Raw genomic sequence first — 19,937 nt, 5'->3', positions numbered from 1 at the left:
AATACGATAGGAAACTTCTACCGAAGGCATTGTATTGCAAACAGCAGTACAAAATATATTTTTTAAGCATACTGATATTCATATTATCGGATCAAATATAAAAAATATTTCCGATATTGATATTTCAACATATGTTATCAACAATAGTCCAACAATGGTCAAATTTGGGGAGAAAATATCAGGATAAGATAAATAAATTAAGTAGATAAATTAAATATATTAGATATAATATATCTTCTCGAGAATCATTATTTAAAAAAAAATAGATATACTTCCATGCATACATCGACTGCCATTGACATCGACTGTCAAAAAACCATCGATTCTATCGGGGGATCCCGATAGTTCGGTATATTTCCGGCATATTTAGTAAATAAGTAGGTATATTTTGGTATTTTTAGGAGGGTGTGGGGGTATTTTCGACCACGTGCGGCCACACTGCTCCGAACTTCCTTTCTTTTGCTTCAACAACATGGCTGATCAGGTAAGATTTCTGAATGTGTTAAAATTTAATGAATTAACGCGGTTTATGGACGGATGTAAGACAAAGGGATAGTTCAAATGTGAGAGTAAGTGAGTTGTGCGTGAATGGACGTTGGATGGTGGGCCATAAAGTGATGCGGAGGAAGAAACAGTGGTCCAAGTTCAACCTAACCCAACTTTAGCGCATGGTATCTGACAAAATGTACACGAAATGTATTCCAGCAAACTGAACGTGCATTCCGCAAACAACATGCGGTGGCCACAGTTCGTCGCAAGAGCATCAATCTCAAGAAGCGACCCCGTTTCTACCGCCAAATTGGCTTGGGGTTTAAGGCTCCGGCCGAGGTAAGAGGTTCAAAGACAAACTTTGACTAATGTTGCGCCCCTTTCGTTTTGTTTCCGTTTAAATCCCGCACGCTGAACGCTCCTGCCTGCCACCTTCCCTCGATACGCTCCCACCTAAACTAACCAGAACGAGCGCGCCTTCCAAAAACAATTTGGTGTCAACCTGAACCGCAAGGTGAAGCCTGGCGTCACCAAGAAGAAGATCCTCCGCCGTTATCGTGATGTCGGCCTGGGCTTCAAGACCCCCCGTGAGGTGACGAGTCCCCACTCGATGATAAAGTGCTCCCAATCTAATATGTTTATCTTCTCCATCGCAGGCCATCGATGGTACCTACATTGACAAGAAGTGCCCCTGGACTGGCGATGTTCGTATTCGTGGTCGCATCCTGATTGGTGTTGTCCGCAAGGCGAAAATGCAGCGTACCATTGTCATTCGTCGTGACTATTTGCACTTTGTGCGCAAATACAGTCGTTTCGAGAAGCGTCACCGCAACATGAGCGTCCACTGCTCGCCTGCTTTCAGGTAATATTGCGAATCTCGACCTAAGACGCAACGAACTAACGTTCCCTTCTCTGATGATAAAATCATGACGGTCTTCATAAAACAAATTGCTGAAGAAACTTGACTCTTTTTACTAAATGTAAAAATACTGAACGAATCACGAAACTAACCCGAGGCGCAACGAACTGGTGGAAATATCTTCTAATGGAAATTGTTAATTTGTATCATTGCAGAGATGTTGAGCACGGCGACATTGTCACCATTGGCGAGTGCCGTCCTCTCTCAAAGACTGTGCGTTTCAATGTTCTGAAAGTGAACAAGGGTCAGGGCGCCAAGAAGAGCTTCAAGAAGTTTTAAACGAGGACAAACACCAGCGGAAAAGATAATATTTGTAGCAATTATTCATTTTGAATAAAACAACAATTTAACTTTAATCGCTATTATTCCACTGTCCAGTCCTCTTAGCTTCCACAGCATTTTCAGAAGTTGCGGGCAACCACTTAACTCAAAGGTGTGTATAAAACTGCTATATATAGGATTTATATGTGTATTTAATTGATATTCTGATGATAAAATCATGACGGTCTTCATAAAACAAATTGCTGAAGAACCTTGACTCTTTTAACAACATGTAAAAATACTGAAATTTTCCAATTAAATATTACATTAATTTGAAATTATCCCAATTCCTTACTCATGAAATTTTTTCTTTTTTCAGAACTCAAAATGACCGAACACTCAAGACAGATTGCATCAGTTAATAGTTTTAAACGGTGTCGATTTATTTAAATAAAAACATCTTGCAATCTGAATATAATGTTTCTTATTAAAATAGGTTTAGAGTAAGGTCAGCTCAAAGGTGCAACCGTACTTGGATTTGGCGGAATTAAAAAAATGATCGAACATATCGTGAGGATTTACTCCATTGCGATTTATGTAGGAGTTAATTAAATCCAGCAACTCAAACATATGACGCGACGATATTCTTGGAGACAGCCCTTCAACATTTTGGGCCAACTCCATATGAAAATCTGAGATTATATCGTTACTTGCGGACTGCCACGCGTTGTACGCGTTCCGGAAATTGGGCTGGTTTTGGTAGTTCCTTTTGCAGAGGATCTGTCGCTTGTAGGAGCACCTGATCTTTTTCAAAAAGGAAATCATCCACTCTGCTGTTTGAGTGAGGTACCAGACGGATAGCTCCCGACCCACACATTTTTCAAAGCCCGAGTTCGCTGGCAGCTGCCGAATGGTTTCCTGTCCAAGATTTGCTGCTTTCTCCACTAGGGACTCTAGCATAATTTGTCGATCGACCTCAAGATTTTCCAGAAATTCACAGACTATCTCAGTGTAATTTTTCCTTGGAGCAGCACTGACATGGCCCTAGAAAACAAATTGCTTGAATAAGGAAACTCACAGGCTTGATGTGTTATTCATCTCACCAGCACTGCTATAGTCACAGCAAAGATCAACGAGGAGTAATGCATCTTGTGAATTGTTTGAAAGCTCACTGATGGCTCTGAACATTTGCTGCAGTTTTTATAGTCAATAAATCCGTGACATTTTTGCAGAATTATCCCAAGAATGGGTACCAAGAATTGATTACGCGGATGTAGCTCAGTGTAGGATTGATTCTTATAAGTAGACAAAGGAAACATCATCGAAATAATGCAGTTCATGGAGATTCTGATAAGTGCCTGTGCATCATGAGAATTACACAGAATTTTCGAGCAGGAAATGGAAATCAGAGCTAGACATCTTTCAGGAATACATGACTAAATATATATGTGTATGCATATGTACAAATTAATTGTACAATAAAAAAGAGTTTTTGAAAATGTTCAAAAAGACAGTTGAGTGGCGGCATTAATTAACACTTAACATCGAATTGAACCAATTTCGATATACGAAAAAGCAGCTGTCCACGGTGAATTTGGCAACACTGTTCGCTGAACTGAATACAAAAAGAAAAACAAGAAAATGGAAACTGGACCTAGTGCGGAAATTGGTAAAATAAAATTGAAAAGGGTAGCTAGCTGAATATATGAGGCCCGGTTCGGGTCGGCCTGGATCGAGGCATAAGCCGGCTGGAAACGAAGCTTTTGGCTTATTAAAAATACAACTTGCATTCAATTTTTCAGAGCTCCTAGAGCGCGTATTGTTGCGTCTGGGCAATACAGACAGCGATGAGAAGTTGGAGGCCACGGTGGGAAAGTTTCTGACTCCAGTTATACTTAAGATCAACTCCCCCCACAATGAAGTCCGCACAAAGGCAAGTAAATGGCCAAAACGGATCACCCATTGGTGCCGGTCGTCATCGCCGTGTAGTAGAATGACGCTGCAAAAAATTAAAGTCATTTTTGACTGATACATTGCACTTCCCCAACTTGCAGGTTGTGGAGGTGCTCACTCACATCAAGCGCCGGCTCGCCTCTCGGGCGCTAGTGCAGATCCCCGTTGAGGCTCTTTTGGACCAGTATGCAGCCCATAATAGCACAACATTTCTCAAGAACTTTGGCATCATATTCATCGCGATGGGGTTCCCGCGCCTTTCGCTGGAGCAGCAAGCCGCGTTGGCAGCCAAAGTTGTCGGTAGCGAGGACAAGCTGGAAACCTACCAGGACAAACTCTTCACACTGCTGTTGCCGATACTGAGCGAGATGAAGATACCGGATGATCCCGCACAGCGGGCGGCCCTGCTGAATCTGCAGGGAAAGCATTCGATAAGCACGAATTTCCTTTCACTCCTTCAAGACGTACTGCTCCTTCCCTATGGCATCACCCAGGAGCATGATGTCCCTGCAGGTCTCAGTGTTTACAACTTTAAGCGGGTTATTGCAAACAACTGGCGGGCCGAGGAGCTGGAGAAGGTTAAGAAGGGCATCGTTCGGTTCCTGTGCGCCGGCATTTTCACCGATCTCCAAGTCTTTGTGCCCCTCGTGGTGGCTTCAGCAGACACTCGCTTCAGTGTGGCCACTCCGGCCATAGCTGAGCTGAGCAAGCTGTGCACCATGCTGGACTTCAGCAATCCAGCCGTCACGGCTCCCCTCTACACGCTCTTTATAGGTAATCAGAGCAAGTTACCAGACCGTCAGACGCGTCCCTGCTGCGCCCGTGTCCGTCAGAAGCTGCTGCAGTATCTGATCAGGTGCCGTGGTAAGAGCATCAATGTCACCAAGGGCCTGCAGGTAATCTTTGAGGGACTGTTTGGCACAAACACGAATCAAAAATGCAAGGTTTTGGCACTGCAGTTTGTGGAACTGGTTCTAAAAGAGTAAGCAATAGATATAGAAATTGTATTAACTCAAATTCCTGTGCGCTCATGTTACGCTTCCCCTTTGTTCCGTCCGCAGCGGACCCCGTGATTTGGTCTCCAAGGTTTCCAGGGTAATCCTCACTGGCATCACCAAAGTCATTGGACGCGACACAGCCGAGCCCAATGATGTGCAGAATGCGGCCTACTCAGCGCTGGCTCAACATGCCCGCAGTTTCCCTAATGACGTCAATCAGGACCTAAAGCTGGTGCTGGGCTACTTCAATAACCTGGCAAACAGTGCCCCAGACTTACATTCCTCCATACGCGACGCTTTAGTCTCCATGGCTCCGGCATTCGCATGGAAAACGAAGGAGACCTCCGAGGCAATGGATGTGGATGATCCATCTGAGGTGAAGCTGGACGGACAGCACCATCTGCTTCTGGCCATGCTGCTAGACAACGCCGAGTCGAAGGTACAGATTGTCCAGAATGTGACTAGCGTGTTCCTAACCAGCTGCTATCCGGAGTATTTTGCGCCTGCCAGATACCTGCTGCTGCTCATCGCAGGCGAACGGTAACTACATGCTTTAATTCATTACCGATCCATGTATCTTATTGATGTATTTCTCTTTCAACGATCAGCAATTCTCTGCGCGAGAATGTGACCACGTATCTGTACGGCACCTCGAAGAAGGATCATGTCAACTACAGCCTGATCTCCTCCATTGAGAAGGCGGGAAACCACAGCAACAGTGAGACCATCAGCGACTTTAACCATCTCTCGCTGGAACAGCGCCGTGTGGTGTTGCCAAGTTTCCAGGTAATGATGTCGCATGTCCATGAAATGGCCAACAAGCGGCTAAAGAAGAACAGCTCGTGTGTGGTGGTGGGTCGTACCAAGCTTCCCTATAGCCTGGAAGTATACGAAGAGCTGCTCGACTATCTGCGTCTGTGTTTGTGGTACTCGGCTGGGGTGGTGTCTGCTCCGGGCGATGAGAAGTACACCCCGGAATTGCGCGAATACATCAACATCAATTACGTTGACGAGGAAGGGAATGCCATCAATCAATATGTGCAGTTTGTACAGCGTGGCGTGGAGGCCAAAAGGAGTGAGTAATCGAATGGAATCTTTTTTATACTCTGCTACAACTTCTCCTCAATTGTTCCAGGTGAATCGAATCTTATCTGTCTGTACGACCTGTTGACTGCCGCCCCTGACCTGTTTGCGGCAAAGAACTTGCATCTGCTGGAACCTCTGAGCAACTCCCTGAAAGATGTGTCCGAAACAATGCGCATCCATGTATCCCAGGTGTATGCCATTCTGTGGGCCTCTGGGCTGGACGATGATCAGTTCGATGAAGAGGTCGCTGAGTGCATGGTCAGCCTCACGCAGAAAACTCTGGAGCACAAGCATGGCTGGCTGCTGGTGTTGGGACACGCATTCAATCGAAAGATTGCCATGCTCAAGCAGTCGAACACGCCAAAGGATTATTCCACATGGCCGCAGTTTATCGAGGCCGTAAAGATCATTTGTAAGTAATCGCTTGATGGAAACTGAATTATAAAATTGTAATTATTCCATTTTTTGCTCCAGCCAAGAACCTGTGCGAGTCGCAATGGCTGCTGGTTTCGGCCGCCGTTAAGTGCTTGTCCATGATCGGCAAGGCAGTCCAGATTCCAAATGTCAAAGTCGAGATACAAGCGGCCGTCAGCAGCAAAGGTGGCGACGACGATGAGGAAATGACCGAGCTCCAGAACATTGAGGCCTCGACCAAGCTACTCATCTTCGGTGTAGTTTTCCAACTGCTGCGCAGCTCCTCGTCCCGCCAAAAGAATCGCGAGGAGGCGGCCAAGTGCTTGGGCTATCTGGCAATTGGCGATGGCGAGCACTTCACCAAGCGCAACCTAGAAAAGTTCCTCACCCTCGCCAAGGTCCAAAAGGATGCAGCCCTCAATATTGCCATATCGGAGGCGATTGTCAACACCCTTTGCGGATATGATGTCAACAAGGGGCAGCCAGCCGAGGACTTTGTCAATGTCCACTGCAACGATGCTACATTTGAGGAGTTCCTCAACTCCCTGATTCGGCTGGTCACTGAACCCAATCCACACTCGCGCCAGGCCATTTCGGTATGGCTGCTGGCCGTGGTCAAGCACTGCAGCAAACGGCCCGCTGTGCTCCGCAAGAAGGAGCTCCTACAATTCGCATTCACCGAGCTACTATCCGACGATAGTGGTACGGGAAAGAACATTTTGCATACTATAAGAGTGTTGAACTAATTATTGCTTATTATTTGCAGAATTTGTGCAGGATGTGGCTTCCCGTGGCCTGGGACTCGTGTACACCCTCTCGGATGCTAGCAGTCAAACCGACTTGGCCAACTCGCTGCTGGATCAGCTCATTGGCGGCAAGCGGAAGGTGAATCAGGTCACTGCCGACACCGAACTCTTTGCGGAAGGTATGCTGGGCAAGACCCCGACCGGTGGAAACATAACCACATATAAGGAGCTGTGCTCCCTGGCCTCGGATCTCAACCAGCCGGACATGATCTATCAGTTCATGCAGCTGGCGAACCACAATGCAGCGTGGACCAGTAAGCTGGGAGCTGCTTTCGGACTGAAGACCCTCTCCGCCGAATCCAAACAGAAGATGCAGCCATATTTGGGCAAAATTATACCCCGTCTCTATCGCTATAAGTACGATCCAACGCCGAAGATACAGAACTCGATGATTTCCATATGGGACACCATTGTCAACGACTCCAAGGAGGTGACCGAGAAGTATTACTGGGATATTCTGCGCGAGCTGTTGGACAACCTCACCAGCAAGGAGTGGAGAGTGCGTATCGCCTGCTGTCTGGCCGTTAGGGATCTTTTGAAGCGTCCCAATGGGCTAAAGCTTCGGTCGGAAGAGCTGGTTCGGCCCACTGGAAGTCCAAGCCGGGTGACACCCGACGCCATGCAGGTGGACGAGGCGCCCGAGCCGGAGTTAAAGGAGCTGTGGTTTCAGCTCTTCCGTGTCATGGATGACATACACGAGGGCACCCGGGTCACTGCCCATGGCACGGCTTCTTTCCTGGGCAAGCTCTGTGTGATCGCAGCCTCCTCGGACCATGGCAAGTCGGGCACAGCAGTCGCTGCCTCTATTCTGCCCTACCTTCTGGAGACGGGAGTGGGCCACAAAGTAGTCGAGATACGCAAAGTGAGCATTAAAACCATATCAGACATGATCGACTCCTCCGGCGCCCTCATCGCCCCACACCTGGTTACCCTGATTCCCTGCCTGCTCCGCGCCACCGGCGAACTTGAAAACACAAAGCTATCCTATGTGTCCACACGCCTAGGCGCTGATAATGAGGCCCAGGAGGTGGTGGATACGTTGCGCGCCGAGGCGGCCAAATCTCACCACACCATGGAGACGATCAGCAAGTGCGTGCGCTACGTCGATTACCCCGTGCTGGAGCGGATGACACCCGAAGTGCTCGAGCTGATGAAGTCCAGCGTGAATCTGGGCACCAAGATTGGATGTGCCCACTTTGTCTGCCTGGTGAGTGTGCCTTAGTCGCTTGATTCATTGTTTCCCCAAGCTCATCGATTGCAATTCTCCATTTCAGATCAGCATCCGCTTGGGCAAGGAGATGACGCCAGTGGTGGGCAAATACCTGCGCGCCTGCTTTGTTGGAATCAAGGATCGCAATGTGACTGTACGCAAGTATAATGCCAGCGCTATTGGACATCTGCTGGGTCTGGCCAAGGAGCAGTCGATCAAGAACTTGTTTGCCAAATTGGATGAGCTGTACTTGGAGCAGCCGAGCAACCGCTCCATTGCCCTGACCATACAGTCGATCAACAAGCGTCACCACGAGCTGCTCAAGGACTACATGGACAGCATGCTGCCGCTGATCTTCTTTGCCATGCACGAGGAGGCCACGGAGGAGACGAAAGCCAATGTGGAGCTGTGGAAGGATCTGTGGAACGACACGAGTCCCGGCGATGCGGGAATTCGTCTCAATTTGAACGTGATCATTCCCAAACTGGAGTCCTCGCTCACCGATGCCAGCTGGTCACGCAAGGCCCAGGCGGCCAATGCCATCCAGACAATTGCCACACGTCTGTGCAGCACCCTCGAGGAGCCGGAGCGAGTCCGTCTCATTCGACTGCTGTTGAGTGGGCTGCAGGGACGCACGTTCGAGGGCAAGGAGCGACTGCTGCAGGCCTTGGCAGCTCTCTGTAAGGGTCTGGACCGGAAGAACGAGATCTGCCCGAGCATTATTGAGGCGGCAATGCGCGAGGCTCGCAAACGGGAGCCAGTTTACCGCACATTGGCCCTGGCTGCTCTCGGAGACATCTTGGATCAGTTGGAGGCAGATCGCTTCGAGGAAGTTTACGACATGATCTGGAATCTGCTGGAGAAGAAGGAGCTGCGCGACCCGCAGTCGGATGATGAGGACGAGCCAAGCACAAGCAAGGATCTAACGGCTGATGAACGCAACAAGCGCGCGCAGACTCTGAACAAACTGAAGGAGGTTGTCTGGGAGACGCTGGGCAAGTCGTGGCCACGCCACTCGATCGAGACCCAGCACAGATATCAGCTCTTCTTCGCCGCAAACTGTACCAGCATCCTAAGCGAGAGCACGCGTCCGGTCCAGGTGAGTCTGCTGGCCGCCCTCACCAAATACATCGAACGGCTGTACATCTTTGATGAGTCGGCCAAGCTACCCGATCTGTCGCAGATCAATCAAGAGAAGAAGCTCAAGACAGAGACGCCAGTTCTGCAGACGCGTGAGGCCATTGTTGGCAAGATTTGCAGCGATGTCCTGGCCGCAGTCTCGCTGGCCGCTGGTGTCCCTCACACGGGCCTCAAGAAGGAGGCCCTTAACATTGTTCTCATGCTCATCAAGCGCCTCAGTATGGCAAAGGATCAGCAGCCGCTGGCCCTTATCAAGCAGAGCTTCGAATTGAATCTAACCAAGTTCCAGCGCGACTCGGCCCCCGAAATCCGTTGCCGTATCAAAGATATTGAGGATAAGCTCAGCCAGCTGGACGGTGTCAATTAGAGCTAAGAATCGATCCATCGATCGATACCGATTAGATCGGGAAAGGGTGAAAGAGATACAGATATATGCCAGCTCCGCGTAGCTTGGGGTTAAGTCTGCAAAAAAAAACCTTGGCTGAATTTAAAAGAGATTCTCCTTTTGGAGAGATATTTATCTTATACTATACTATGTGTGTCTGTGTAAAGTATTTAAAATGTAAAGAAAATATAATTCGCTCTCGAGTGAATGCTAATCCACATTGCGTGTGTGTCTGTCGCCACATAAATAACCCCACAAAACAAAAGGTGTTTCATCAAAATAAAATAAAACAAAACAATTAAAATTCGAATTCAATTCAAGAATAAAATTTTCACAAAATAATACTTTCCCACTTCCCCATACCCAAGTATCACAGCCAGGCGGTGACAGTTTACTGTTCATTTATAGCTTGTCCCTGTAAAATCGTAAATAGATCTCATCCTTGGACTCCAGCATAAACGTTTTCGGATTGAAGCGTATCTGCGGCACCGTTTGCTCACAGACCTCCACCCGGCACAGCCTCAATATGTGGGCTAGGCCCAGTTTAAGCTGCAAAGACCCCAGACGACTGCCGATGCATCCATGGGGGCCAGCTCCAAACGGTATATAGGTCATGGGCACGATGTCCTTGCTCCGATCTGTACCAAATCTTTCGGGATCAAAGCGATTCGGATTCGGCCAGTACTGTAATGGAAGTGGAGGGAGCGGTATGAGCGGTGCTTCCCTGAGTCTTCGCCTTCGGTCTTACCTTTTCATCGCGATGCAATCCCAGGATGGAGATGTACGCAGGCATTCCGTTTGGAATCACAAAGTCCACGTGTGGCTGCAGTGAGAATCCCTTGGGATCTGAGCTGGTGCACTCCCTGTTGATGAACGCAGCGGCTGGATATAGGCGAAGTGACTCCAGGCAGACCATCCGAAGGAACGGCAGGGTGACCAGCGTCTCGTACGTGAGGGTGGGAGCCAGTGAAAATGCATCTGCCAGCTCCTCCCTCAGACGCTTCTGCAGATCGGGTTGCTTGGCCAGCTCGTAGAGGGTGAAACCGAGCAGAGCAGAGGAAGTCTCGAAGCCAGCAAGCAGAATGATGCTCGCCTGGGAGGCTATGAAATCCGGATGCTGGGCGTAGTGGCCGGAGGGTCGACTGCTCTGCAGGTGCAGCAGCTGATCGATCAGATCGCCCCTGCTCCGCTTCCGAGGATGCCCCACTAGGCTGCGCATGAACTGTGCGTACTCTTTGCTGAAAACCTTTGCCCGCAGCAGCTTCGTCCACTGGGGCAAGAAGAAGATGCTCATGAAATCCAAGACCTTCCGAGGATCGGGGTCGAACAACTCCTTGGTCTTCTTCAGCAGCTGGGACTTGCCGCGGCGCAGTCCGCCCACATCCATGCTGTAGAAGAGGTTTCCCGTCACATCGGTGGTGTATAGCTGACACATTTTACTGAGCGGTAGCATCCGCTCTGACCGGTCTCCGAGCTTCCTGAGCAGATATTGCTCCAGGTCTGTCACCACTCTCATCATCAGGGGGTACATTGACTCCCGCATCCGTCCGCTGGTGAACAGCTGCGCCATGGACTGACGACTCTCCCGCCAGTTGTGGTACTTGGCCAGCGGCAGTGTCAGCGATCCCATCGGATCACCAGCAGCATCTGCCGCCTCATAGCGGTTGAGAAAGCTGTTGAAGTGCTTGATGAGCACGAGGCGAATCACCTCCGGATCCCGCACCATTAAGGCTGGGGTCTGGAATAGGAAAAAACCCACTACCTTGGCCTGACCACCGCGCGGATCAGCATAGATATTGTGGAAGAGATCGCCGAACGAGATGCGCAGCAGCAGCAACTTCCTGAGGTGTCCCAGCGGTGTCCAGGCGGCGACGGGCAGGTGGACGATGTTATGGCGCTCAAAGTAGCTATACCTTTGCCGCAGCCAGAGGTAGATGGAAAGAATCGCGAGCATCAGCAGCCACAATGGAACCATGATGATGATACTCTATTAATGAACAAATTATACAATTTTCTAAAATATATCCATCAAGCGATCGATGATTGGTATAGATTAAAGATCACCTTGATCTTCTCCAACAAAAACTTGACATAACTTTGACAGAGAATAGAATTCGCATTACAAAAGCCTCGCCTTGCCCATTCATAGACTAAATTAATTCATAAATCCCGGGACCATCTTGATGAACCCTTGATGTTTGGTATACCCAAGCAGCTCCCAAAGCTGCTTAAACACGAGATGAGCTCGCTGGGAAACCCTCAGTAGCCGTAGGAATCTCTTGGGGCAAACATGGTTCTTGGACTGCTCCTGCTGGTGGTCATAGTTTTGGCCACTCTCTGCTTCCTGCTCCAGCAGCATTATGCCTATTGGCGGCGTCGAGGAGTACGAGAGCTGCGACCCCACTGGATAGTGGGCAACCTGGCGGGACTGCTGAGCATGAGGGACAGTCCGGCGGACTTTATGGGGCAGCTGTACAATCATCCGGCTGCTGTCAACGAGCCCTTTGTGGGCATACACGTGTTCCACCGGCCGGCGCTGCTGGTGCGCGATCCCGACCTGATCAAGCGCATCATGATTAAGGACTTTGGCAAGTTTTCCAACAGATACTCAAACTCGGACTTTAAGGGCGATCCACTGGGATCGCAAAACATATTCTTCCTGAAAAATCCTGCCTGGAAGGAGGTGCGCTTCAAGCTGTCGCCCTTCTTCACCAGCAACAAGCTGAAGAACATGTTTCCGCTCATCGCGGAGGTGGGCTCCAATCTGGACGCCTATCTGCGGGAGCAGCCGCTGCACAACGAACGGACCCGCTGCTTCGACCTGGAAGCCAAGGAGCTGTGCGCCCTCTTCACCACGGACGTGATTGCCACGGTGGCCTACGGGGTCCAGGCCAATAGCTTTACTCAGCCCAACGGCGAATTTCGCAGGCACGGCCGATCCGTCTTCGAGTTTAGCCTGAAGCGAGCGGCGGAGTTTACGCTGGTCTTCTTCCTGCCGCACCTGGTGCCGCTCTTTGGCTTCAAGGTGGTCCCCGCTGAGGCTACGCGGTTTCTGCGCAACACCATCAACTATGTGATGGCCGAGCGCGAACGGTCCCAGAAGACGCGAAACGATCTCATCGACATCCTCATTGAGTTCCGACGCAGCACACAACAGGCAAAGGCTGCTGGGGATCAGGACCAGTTTGTGTTCGAGGGCGACATCCTAGTGGCACAGGCTGTGCTCTTTTTTACCGCCGGCTTTGAGTCCTCCTCCTCCACAATGGCCTTTGCCATGTACGAGCTGGCCAAGGATGCCGACATTCAGCAGCGTCTGAGGCATGAGATTAAGGAGGCTCTGATGGCCAGCGGTGGACAGGTGACCCTTCAGCTAATCGATTCCCTTGAGTATATGCAGATGATACTGCTGGAGGTTCTGCGCATGTATCCTCCGCTGCCGTTCCTGGACCGAGAGTGCACGGCCGAGGACGAGGACTACTCCCTGTTGCCGTATCACAAGTTCCGTGTGCCCAAGGGAATGCCCATCTACATACCCTGCTATGCCCTGCACATGGATCCCCAGGTGGGCACAGAATCATTCTCTATTGCTGGCTATATAGCTCATCTTTTTCTACGTCTAGTACTTTCCACAGCCCCGAAAGTTTCAGCCGGAACGCTTCTCGCCCGCTAACCGAAAACTTCACACGCCCTACACCTACATGCCCTTTGGCCTGGGTCCGCATGGCTGCATCGGAGAGCGCTTTGGACTGCTCCAGGCAAAGGTGGGGCTGGTGAATCTGCTGCGCAATCACCAGGTAACCACCTCGGAGCGCACTCCGCGGCGCATGAGGCTGGATCCCAAGGCAATAATACTGCAGGCCCACGGCGGCATACACTTGAGGCTCGTGCGCAATCCTTTAGGCATCTGATACAAAAGATGACTCACCCAGCTTTTTGTCTCGGAGCAATGCAGCCAACAGCAACTGGATGTGAACTAAGTCCGAGATTCGCGTGTTCTGTCATATAAAATTGAACTGGGAAGCCGAGACTGTCACATCTTGGGGTGCATTTTGATTGGAAAATTGCGTGTCTATCGGAGCAATAAGAAGCACACGCGGATTACCGAGTCTACATAGTATCTGTGCACTCTCTGGCCCCCACGAGATATCAATCTATCCTCCCTCTCTTTAGGCATTTTTCATTCATTTATTCGCTGCTCTTAGGCTCAATCGCCGCTCCCTAATACTCGCCTAATCCCCCATTAACGTTATGGCGTTTTGGAAACACTTAAAAGAGCATTCAGCTAAATTTAGATTATATTTATTTATTGGTGGCGCAGTTTTCCAGGTTTTCAAGCTCAACGCACAACCACACAAAGTGAGAGATTAAATGCAATTTGATAACTATATTATAATAACAATTTTGTTTTTCTACAACAGACAACTAAAGATCGATTTTATCACGCGGCTGCCAATTCTGGCTCGAACTATTGTACAATCAATATAACAACATTAACCTCTCTGATCATCGCATAGCGACTGGCACACTCTCTCTCTATCTTTCATTATTTTGTACCCAACAATTTGTAGTTGGAGTGCGATTCACTGAGCCTTAGCTGCACTCTCCTCATAGAGGCGATCGTTGACTATCTCCAGGTGGATTCCTGACTGGGACTGCAGAACGAATCCCTTCGGATCGAATTTCATTTCCTTCATGGTGTCTGCGCACACTTTAACCGAATGATTTTTGAGTATGTGGACCAGTCCCAGCTTCGTTTGCAGCAGACCAATGCGGCTGCCAATGCAGTTGTGTGGACCGGATCCGAACGGTTGATAGGCCATGGTCACAATGGATTTTCGGTTCTCCGGCGAAAAGCGCTCCGGATCGAACTGCTCGGGATTGGGCCAGTACTGCATGAAAGAAAAGAGAGGCCAACCATTGAGATCTAAGCTGGCTTTTGGTCTTCATTCATTCTTAACGTTACCTTCGGATCGTGCTGCAATCCATAGACTGGTATGAAGACCGGGGTGCCTTGCTCGTACGTGAAGTCATAGTGGGGCTTCAGGGAGAGGTCTGGCTGGCCCTGGATGCTGTTGTACTCGCGATCAAGGAACGGCAGCACTGGATACATGCGCAACACTTCGTCCACCACCATGGACAAGTACTCGAGAGATTGGATCTTCTCGTAGGAGAGAGTACCGCCACCCTCCACCAGAGAGTCGTTGATCTCCTGGCGTAAGCGGCTCTGCAGCTGCGGATGCTTGGCCAGCTCATACAGGGCGAAGGACATGGTGGACGAAGAGGTTTCGAAGCCGGCAGTGAAGAATACACCGGCCTGTGCTACCAGGAAATCAAAGTTGTGGGCATAGTGTGGCTTGGTGGGCTCCGCGACCGCTTCCTTGCGTAGCCCAACCAGGACATCGATTAGATCATTACGAACGATCCCGGTGCGCTCCCGCTCCTCCATGACATGCTCAATCGTGCTTCGCATGAAGTGGGAAAATTCCTTGGTGAAGAACCGAATACGCAGCAGCGACACCAGCTTCGGCAAGAAGAAGGCCACAAAAAAGTCCTTCGCGCGGGCGAGGTTGAAGGTGAACAGTTTGCGTCCATGGTTGCGAAAGTCTGCATTTGGGTTCTGCAGACTGTTGGCCCGAACGCCAAAGGCTATTGTGGCTATGCTGTCAGTGGAGAACTGCGCACAGACTTCCTTGATTTCAGTGATGTATTTTCCGGGATTGCTCTGGCCATGCCTCTTCAGATGTTCCTCCAGATCGTGAGCAATCTGCAGGGAAAAGAGTGAGATTCGAACTAACTCTGACTCGTGCCTTGTATACTCGTACCTCTAGCATCAGGGTATACATTTGCTTGACCTTTCCACTGGTGAAAACTGGCGTCAGCTTATTGCGGATGTCTTTCCAGTGTGTGTCCCTCACAAAGAATAGATTGTTTGAGCCCAGAGGATCGCCGTGGGGATCACAGCGGCCGTATCGATTGTGAAACCGATTGAAGTCCTTGACCAGGACAGACTTCACCAACTCCGGGTCGCGTATGATCAGGCCGGGCTTATTGATTGCATACACGCCCACCACAGCCTCGTCCTGCATCTTGGGATCATTGTAAATATCCGACAGGTGCAGCCCGAAGGAGGTATCCAGCTTGAAAGCGGCCTTTGTGTTGCCGATGATGGGTGTGGGCGGTATGTAGGGAATGCCCTTGCGCCGCCAGTAGCTGTGGCTCCGCTGGAACCATATGTAAACGGCACTCAAAGCACCCACAATCAGGAAGAGAGCCTCGGTCAACGCCATCTTATTGCTGAAAATTTCATTATGCCATAGTGTTTATCGCTTATTCGAAAGTCGGCACTTAAGTACCAGCTCTTATGATACCAGTAGGTCAGTACTCTAGTCTACCTTAGGTCGCACTTGCTGCTATGTGGCTGCTGAGCTCCACCGTCAAGTGTTTTGCTAGACTTGTTTACAGCGATTTCATTTAATTGAATCTTATCTTTCACGAGTGATTTTCAATGCATGGAAAACTATAAATCTTAGGGCTAAGTTGTTGCAAGCATCCAGGAGGACTTTCTACAACCATTTTTACTGCCACTCGAATTTTTGTTGTTAAATTTTAAACTTTATTGAACACCTCGTACCAAGTTGGTGCATATTGTTCTCCCCAACCATTTCCCATTTCTCAACTCACCTTATGTAGTTACAAGCCGTGTTGTTTCAGTCAAGTTTTTGTAAGTCCTCGCTTTTAACGCCGACAATTAAGACTAACGCGAATTCGAATTGTGCTGCCATATTTATAGATGATTGCGAGATAGCGATTACACATGTACACAGTACGATTACAGATTACAGTTCATGTACATATGTAAATAAATAAATAAATTTGCTGAAAAACAAACACAGACACGTGTGTATGTCTGTGCAAATGGCTAGTATCACTTGCTAGATAGGCCAAGTTTCTTAATTGATTGATAATAGTAATAATAATAAGTCCAGATATGGGGGTACAACAACAAAATTAAGAAAAATGTAAAAAGGGAACATTTAAAAGAGAAGTCTAATAGGAAGTTTCCACAATTAACTTAAAATGTATATTTCAAATACATCACAAATGTGAAGCGAGTTGAGGAAGGAAAAATTATTGCATGCTTCTTTTTAATTGAATGCCACGCAAAGCCGGTAATCGACTTTGATGCATTAATCAATGTCAATGTCATTATCAGGCTTGAGAGTGGCTTGTCTTGAGAGCCACAATGGCAAAGTGTCGGGGCGATATAACAGGATCGAACAGATCAATCAGATAGCTGTGATTGTATCCCAGCTCCTTGAGGTAAAGCAGGCGGTCCAGCAGAATAAGGCTCTCCAATAAAGGAGCAAATGACATGCGTATGAGGTAGAACATGTCCAAAAAGTGTTTATCCAGGGCGTATTCCTGAAGAAGGGACTGCAGCTCCGCAACATCGATGGCTGCCAGCCAAGAGGCGTCCAGTTTCTTGGCACATTTTTGTATGTAATCCTGGAAGTTTTCAAACTTGCGCACTTTTCCAACCTGCAGTTGGTTCTTCAGGTGCGGGGCGTACCGGCAAACTAGAACCTCCAGCAGCGCGCGATAATAGAGCGTTACATTGGGAAGTTCCTTGGCATCCAAGGTGCGTTCAATGGACTGCGCGGCCAGCATCCTCGCGTTGCGGCCCAATTGGATCTGACGCTTCTGGAGATATTGACTAAGCGGAAATCCAAAGTCTGTTTGCATGTCCATCAACGCCTTATTCCCGAAGAACTCCTGCTGCGAGTATCTCTCCTTCAGCAAGTGGTAGCAGCAGCCAATGTTGCACAGTATTTGGCAGTCGGGCTGGGCATGGAATACCTGCAGGCAGGTGGCAGCCAGATTACCACAGGTGTGCAGTCCCGTCAGGCAAATGCTTAAATTGCCCGCCAAAGGAACTGTCGGGAAGTGCTCGGCAATCAAATTACCAAAATCAATTTCGGTGCTTATGAATCTGGCAGTCGTTTTGTAGTTTTCCAGAACGGGCACACTCTTCGCTGTATTCCTCGTTGGAGACTTTTTGCCTCGCCGTTTGGGTGTGATTCCTTGGCTCTGAAGCTCGGCGCGTTCTGTGAGTCCATTCCATGCGCGCTAAAATTAAACGAAAAATACCAAATTTATTCAAAATATTCAATTATACAACACAGTTGAACGCGTGAAATAGCCCTGCCTTTGCAGCTGTCCCAAAAATAGTAAACAAATGATGTATCGGTATATTGACAAATACCGGTATATTTTGGTATTTTTTTGGGGTGCAGATAATGATACCATCCCTATTTCTGCTTCACACTTTTTCCACGCGAAAAGCCCGGCATTTTTACCATATTTCCTTGTTTTCACTCTTAAATCGTTTAATAATAATAAAACAAACACAATGTCTGCTGGTATGCCAATCAACCCCAAACCATTTCTTAATGGTCTCACTGGAAAACCCGTGCTGGTGAAACTCAAATGGGGACAGGAATACAAAGGCTTCTTGGTCTCCGTGGACGGCTACATGAATATGCAATTGGCCAACACAGAGGAAGTCATCGAGGGTTCTGTCACCGGCAATCTGGGAGAGGTGCTGATACGCTGCAACAATGTACTCTACATAAAGGGCATGGAGGATGACGACGAGGAGGGTGAAATGCGCGACTAAGAACGCGGATAAAGGAATGCTACTTGGAAACTCTACTTATATTAAGTGTATAAAACTAATGAAATAAATAAGTATTTATTTTGTAGTCGAGTGTTACCTGAAGTTTCCGATTACGGTTCAAGGCGTTTTCCGTGTTGGCAGCGTTGGCGTCGATGCCGAGCACACGATGCCCATATTGGAGCGCCATCCGCGAGGACAGATACCCCTTGCCATCTCCCGCGTCCACAATGCAAAAATCCTGCTGATGTCCAGTGCTCTGTATCAGATTGTCGACCAGAGCGGCTGCAAGCTCAACCTGTGAAGGGGATCACATGAGGGACTAGATTTAGCAAAAAAGTGTTCAATTGTTCATACCTCATGACATTTTTTGGCACTCATGAATTCCCTGATGTTGAGCTGGGTCGCATTTTCCTGCTCCTCTATCAGTTGGTCCACTGTTGTTAGTAGTTCTGGATGTTCAGACAAACGTTCGTGCTCTCCCTTCGTTAAGAAACGTGCCCATTCAGGAAATTCAGTGGTGGAACGCTTCTTTTGCCAGAAAAGATTCTCGATGGCCAGTTCTAGGTCTTTCTTGCTATTGATCTCCTTTCGCATTGCCTCTGGAATAAATCGGCTCCAGTGCTGATCGGTCAGGTAGTTAACCATATGACAATTGAGGAAATCCCAATGGGGCTGGATGTATAACAACAGGGCATCGAGGCGTTTTTCCAGCTGAGTCACGCCTTTGGCCATTACGCCTAGAAACTATAGTCTTTGCGATTGGCAGGAGATGGCTCAGGAGAAGCTGTTCCTTTGGTACCCAATAGGGCACGTAGGCGACGATGTGTATTGCGTATGGTTTCTACGGTTCCGATAATGTCCGCTTCCGGATCGTTCTTGCGTGGAAATCCTTCAATGAGGGACCGCAGCTGGTCAAGCGTTCGTCGTACTCTCTCCGTATGCGGAAATTGCTGCTGAGCCACAACCTCTCCCAGTATTTTGCCAAGTTCTTCGCCCAATTGCACTCCTTGGGAGTAGCCCAATTTGTAACCCTCCTCGTTCCCCTGCGAATTGCCGTCTCTTAAGCCTTCGTCGTAGCCAGTGCGAGCGTGTTTCTCCTCGGTTAGCACTATATCATCAAACAAATCGTTAATATCTCGCGACGGAGCTGACATTATAGGGTTAAATGTGATCAAATCTGTCGCCCTCTGCAGTTGGCAACACGCTTAAATAATGGTTCCGAAATTAATAATGCTCCGGAGCATTATATATATTTAATTTATTTGTTGTTATATTTATCTTACACCGCCTGACCCTCAAAAATATACTGAATCATATATGAGTCAATTTAAAAACATTACCAACTATTTAATTTAGGACGCTCATTCCTGAAACTATAATTGTATCCGATTCAATAAATTGTCTGAGGTTAGTAATTGGCTAGTAATTTTTAAAAGAACATATATGTAGAATCCGAAAAGTAAGATCAGGCAAATGGTATTTTTAAGTGTTGAGCAACGAAACCCCGTGGTAGTGGCACTTTAGCGTATAAATGGCCAAAATTATTGGCCCTTAACTAAATTATCTAGAGGTTATACCTAATACTCTCTATACCCGAAC

The 19,937-nt window shown here is 48.4% G+C and overlaps 8 protein-coding genes across 9 annotated transcripts; 4 read left to right on the top strand and 4 right to left on the bottom strand.

The window, feature by feature from the left end:
- The first annotated feature begins 435 nt into the window (after nt 1-435).
- Nucleotides 436-1,770, top strand: LOC117578756 (40S ribosomal protein S11). 2 transcript variants are annotated; one of them, XM_034264445.1, is made up of 4 exons: nt 436-484; nt 956-1,081; nt 1,146-1,351; nt 1,564-1,770. In XM_034264445.1, exons 1-4 carry the CDS (start codon nt 473-475, stop codon nt 1,685-1,687), a joined length of 468 nt encoding a protein of 155 aa, XP_034120336.1. In that variant the 5' UTR covers nt 436-472; the 3' UTR covers nt 1,688-1,770. The 2 variants fall into 2 exon arrangements, with proteins under 2 accessions (XP_034120336.1, XP_034120337.1); XM_034264446.1 differs by lacking the exon at nt 956-1,081 and adding an exon at nt 706-828 and having other exon boundaries at nt 458-484.
- Nucleotides 1,771-3,257: 1,487 nt separating this feature from the next.
- Nucleotides 3,258-9,925, top strand: LOC117578747 (proteasome-associated protein ECM29 homolog). The gene is made up of 9 exons (XM_034264430.1): nt 3,258-3,338; nt 3,472-3,602; nt 3,724-4,604; nt 4,684-5,160; nt 5,229-5,695; nt 5,756-6,118; nt 6,181-6,822; nt 6,887-8,133; nt 8,201-9,925. Exons 1-9 carry the CDS (start codon nt 3,311-3,313, stop codon nt 9,641-9,643), a joined length of 5,679 nt encoding a protein of 1,892 aa, XP_034120321.1. The 5' UTR covers nt 3,258-3,310; the 3' UTR covers nt 9,644-9,925.
- Nucleotides 9,926-10,001: 76 nt separating this feature from the next.
- Nucleotides 10,002-11,663, bottom strand: LOC117578751 (probable cytochrome P450 6t3). Its single transcript, XM_034264437.1, has 2 exons — nt 10,410-11,663; nt 10,002-10,345 (listed from the first exon to the last, which is right to left on the bottom strand). Exons 1-2 carry the CDS (start codon nt 11,634-11,636, stop codon nt 10,064-10,066), a joined length of 1,509 nt encoding a protein of 502 aa, XP_034120328.1. The 5' UTR covers nt 11,637-11,663; the 3' UTR covers nt 10,002-10,063.
- Nucleotides 11,664-11,917: 254 nt separating this feature from the next.
- On the top strand, nt 11,918-13,888 carry LOC117578750 (probable cytochrome P450 6g2). Its single transcript, XM_034264436.1, has 2 exons — nt 11,918-13,223; nt 13,282-13,888. Exons 1-2 carry the CDS (start codon nt 11,952-11,954, stop codon nt 13,567-13,569), a joined length of 1,560 nt encoding a protein of 519 aa, XP_034120327.1. The 5' UTR covers nt 11,918-11,951; the 3' UTR covers nt 13,570-13,888.
- A 142-nt stretch (nt 13,889-14,030) lies between these two features.
- Nucleotides 14,031-16,461, bottom strand: LOC117578749 (cytochrome P450 6g1). The gene is made up of 4 exons (XM_034264435.1): nt 16,343-16,461; nt 15,484-15,955; nt 14,625-15,425; nt 14,031-14,550 (listed from the first exon to the last, which is right to left on the bottom strand). The coding sequence occupies exons 2-4, from the start codon at nt 15,946-15,948 to the stop codon at nt 14,242-14,244; spliced, it is 1,575 nt and encodes a 524-aa protein (XP_034120326.1). The 5' UTR covers nt 15,949-15,955; nt 16,343-16,461; the 3' UTR covers nt 14,031-14,241.
- Nucleotides 16,400-19,106, bottom strand: LOC117578752 (methyltransferase-like protein 25). The gene is made up of 3 exons (XM_034264438.1): nt 18,693-19,106; nt 18,436-18,633; nt 16,400-17,788 (listed from the first exon to the last, which is right to left on the bottom strand). The coding sequence occupies exons 1-3, from the start codon at nt 19,068-19,070 to the stop codon at nt 16,871-16,873; spliced, it is 1,494 nt and encodes a 497-aa protein (XP_034120329.1). The 5' UTR covers nt 19,071-19,106; the 3' UTR covers nt 16,400-16,870.
- LOC117578758 (small nuclear ribonucleoprotein F) lies at nt 17,964-18,428 on the top strand. Its single transcript, XM_034264448.1, has one exon. It carries the CDS (start codon nt 18,072-18,074, stop codon nt 18,336-18,338), a length of 267 nt encoding a protein of 88 aa, XP_034120339.1. The 5' UTR covers nt 17,964-18,071; the 3' UTR covers nt 18,339-18,428.
- On the bottom strand, nt 19,044-19,609 carry LOC117578757 (protein LTO1 homolog). Its single transcript, XM_034264447.1, has one exon. The coding sequence runs from the start codon at nt 19,490-19,492 to the stop codon at nt 19,076-19,078; it is 417 nt and encodes a 138-aa protein (XP_034120338.1). The 5' UTR covers nt 19,493-19,609; the 3' UTR covers nt 19,044-19,075.
- Nucleotides 19,610-19,937: the final 328 nt, after the last annotated feature.

The sequence above is a fragment of the Drosophila guanche genome, unplaced genomic scaffold (assembly GCF_900245975.1).
Source record: "Drosophila guanche unplaced genomic scaffold, DGUA_6, whole genome shotgun sequence".
NCBI classification, from domain to species: Eukaryota; Metazoa; Arthropoda; class Insecta; order Diptera; family Drosophilidae; genus Drosophila; species Drosophila guanche.
This window is presented reverse-complemented; position numbering and strand designations above follow the sequence as displayed.

Coding starts and splice junctions, on each gene's coding strand:
- LOC117578756 (XM_034264445.1), top strand. Junction 1,082..1,145: donor GCTTCAAGACCCCCCGTGAG/GTGACGAGTCCC, acceptor TCTCCATCGCAG/GCCATCGATGGTACCTACAT. Junction 1,352..1,563: donor CACTGCTCGCCTGCTTTCAG/GTAATATTGCGA, acceptor GTATCATTGCAG/AGATGTTGAGCACGGCGACA.
- LOC117578747 (XM_034264430.1), top strand. CDS start 3,311: ATGGAAACTGGACCTAGTGCGGAAATTG. Junction 3,339..3,471: donor TGGACCTAGTGCGGAAATTG/GTAAAATAAAAT, acceptor TCAATTTTTCAG/AGCTCCTAGAGCGCGTATTG. Junction 6,823..6,886: donor GCTACTATCCGACGATAGTG/GTACGGGAAAGA, acceptor TATTATTTGCAG/AATTTGTGCAGGATGTGGCT.
- LOC117578751 (XM_034264437.1), bottom strand. CDS start 11,636: ATGGTTCCATTGTGGCTGCTGATGCTCGCGATTCTTTCCATCTACCTC. Junction 10,346..10,409: donor GATTGCATCGCGATGAAAAG/GTAAGACCGAAG, acceptor CTTCCATTACAG/TACTGGCCGAATCCGAATCG.
- LOC117578750 (XM_034264436.1), top strand. CDS start 11,952: ATGGTTCTTGGACTGCTCCTGCTGGTGGTCATAGTTTTGGCCACTCTC. Junction 13,224..13,281: donor CCCTGCACATGGATCCCCAG/GTGGGCACAGAA, acceptor TTCTACGTCTAG/TACTTTCCACAGCCCCGAAA.
- LOC117578749 (XM_034264435.1), bottom strand. CDS start 15,948: ATGGCGTTGACCGAGGCTCTCTTCCTGATTGTGGGTGCTTTGAGTGCC. Junction 15,426..15,483: donor TGTATACCCTGATGCTAGAG/GTACGAGTATAC, acceptor TTTTCCCTGCAG/ATTGCTCACGATCTGGAGGA. Junction 14,551..14,624: donor GATTGCAGCACGATCCGAAG/GTAACGTTAAGA, acceptor TCTTTCATGCAG/TACTGGCCCAATCCCGAGCA.
- LOC117578758 (XM_034264448.1), top strand. CDS start 18,072: ATGTCTGCTGGTATGCCAATCAACCCCAAACCATTTCTTAATGGTCTC.
- LOC117578752 (XM_034264438.1), bottom strand. CDS start 19,070: ATGGCCAAAGGCGTGACTCAGCTGGAAAAACGCCTCGATGCCCTGTTG. Junction 18,634..18,692: donor GTGCCAAAAAATGTCATGAG/GTATGAACAATT, acceptor TCCCCTTCACAG/GTTGAGCTTGCAGCCGCTCT. Junction 17,789..18,435: donor ACCGTAATCGGAAACTTCAG/GTAACACTCGAC, acceptor GTTTAATTTTAG/CGCGCATGGAATGGACTCAC.
- LOC117578757 (XM_034264447.1), bottom strand. CDS start 19,492: ATGTCAGCTCCGTCGCGAGATATTAACGATTTGTTTGATGATATAGTG.